Raw genomic sequence first — 1065 nt, forward strand, 5'->3', positions numbered from 1 at the left:
AAGGATGAGGACGACAGGGGACGAAGCAGTGCCACGACAAGACTGCACCTAGCGACGACGCACCAGAGATACGAGACGACAGCCAAGTTAGGTCACCCTTGAAGGCGCCTTCGAGGGCGAGGAGCGAGAGCTAGGTGGCCGAGCAATATAAGATTGGATAATTCTATTTCTGTTACAGGATGTGGTATTATCTCTATTCTGTTACCAGTGGACACCGTGCTGTTTTCACGTGGATCCAAATGTCCCAAATAAGAACCACCGCTCAGCGAGGGCGGGAGGTTCACATTTTATATCCTGGACCTGTTTGACGAGATGTTCGTAGCTAAGCATACACTACAGCACTAAGGTAGCTCCAGCCTCTCTCCGCGGAGATGACGCCCCCCCCTGAACTCCGCGCGCGCGGCCGCGCCGATTATAACTACGACCATGCCCTTGGTCGTTTTATATCTGCGTGAGTACACAACTCGCAGAAACTAAAGAGCAGCCGAACTTGACCAGTATCCAATACACACTGCAAGCCATGTATTGGGTTCTAACACCGTTATACATCACTCGTACTCACACTATCACACACACACACCCACCACAACACAACATCACACACACACTACACACCACACACACCAAAACGCCACAGTCACACACACACACACACACACACACTCGTACTCACACTCACACTCATTCACTCTCTCACACACACACATACACACACACGGCCACACCACACATTACACACCACACACACACCATACAATGTCACATATATAACAATAATACACCATATCTACATATGCATATACATAATATATACATTAAACTATCTCACCAATATAATATATTATATTATACTATATATACTACACATTCGATACTGTGCGTATACTATTACATACTACAATACTATCATACACCACGTATGCACACGTACTACAGTGCATATACTACGTACAATTGAACTAGAATTTTTATGGATATATATGTGTGTTAAATGAAATGTTTGTTGACGCCAGCATAATTAAAAATCAGTAAAATGGTTGTGTGACTGATGTGTGATACACGAGG

General features: G+C 44.5%; 1 protein-coding gene across 1 annotated transcript in view; it reads right to left on the reverse strand.

The window, feature by feature from the left end:
- Positions 1 to 441: 441 nt before the first annotated feature.
- LOC119573514 (glutamate receptor ionotropic, delta-1-like) overlaps positions 442 to 1065 on the reverse strand; it is a 7397-nt gene continuing 6773 nt past the window's right edge. Inside the window, exon 5 of the mRNA XM_037920729.1 lies at positions 442 to 511. Within this exon, the coding sequence (XP_037776657.1) occupies positions 442 to 511 (70 nt within the window). The remainder of the gene's footprint in view (positions 512 to 1065) is intronic.

This window comes from Penaeus monodon, chromosome 5 (genome assembly GCF_015228065.2).
Source record: "Penaeus monodon isolate SGIC_2016 chromosome 5, NSTDA_Pmon_1, whole genome shotgun sequence".
Taxonomy (NCBI): Eukaryota; Metazoa; Arthropoda; class Malacostraca; order Decapoda; family Penaeidae; genus Penaeus; species Penaeus monodon.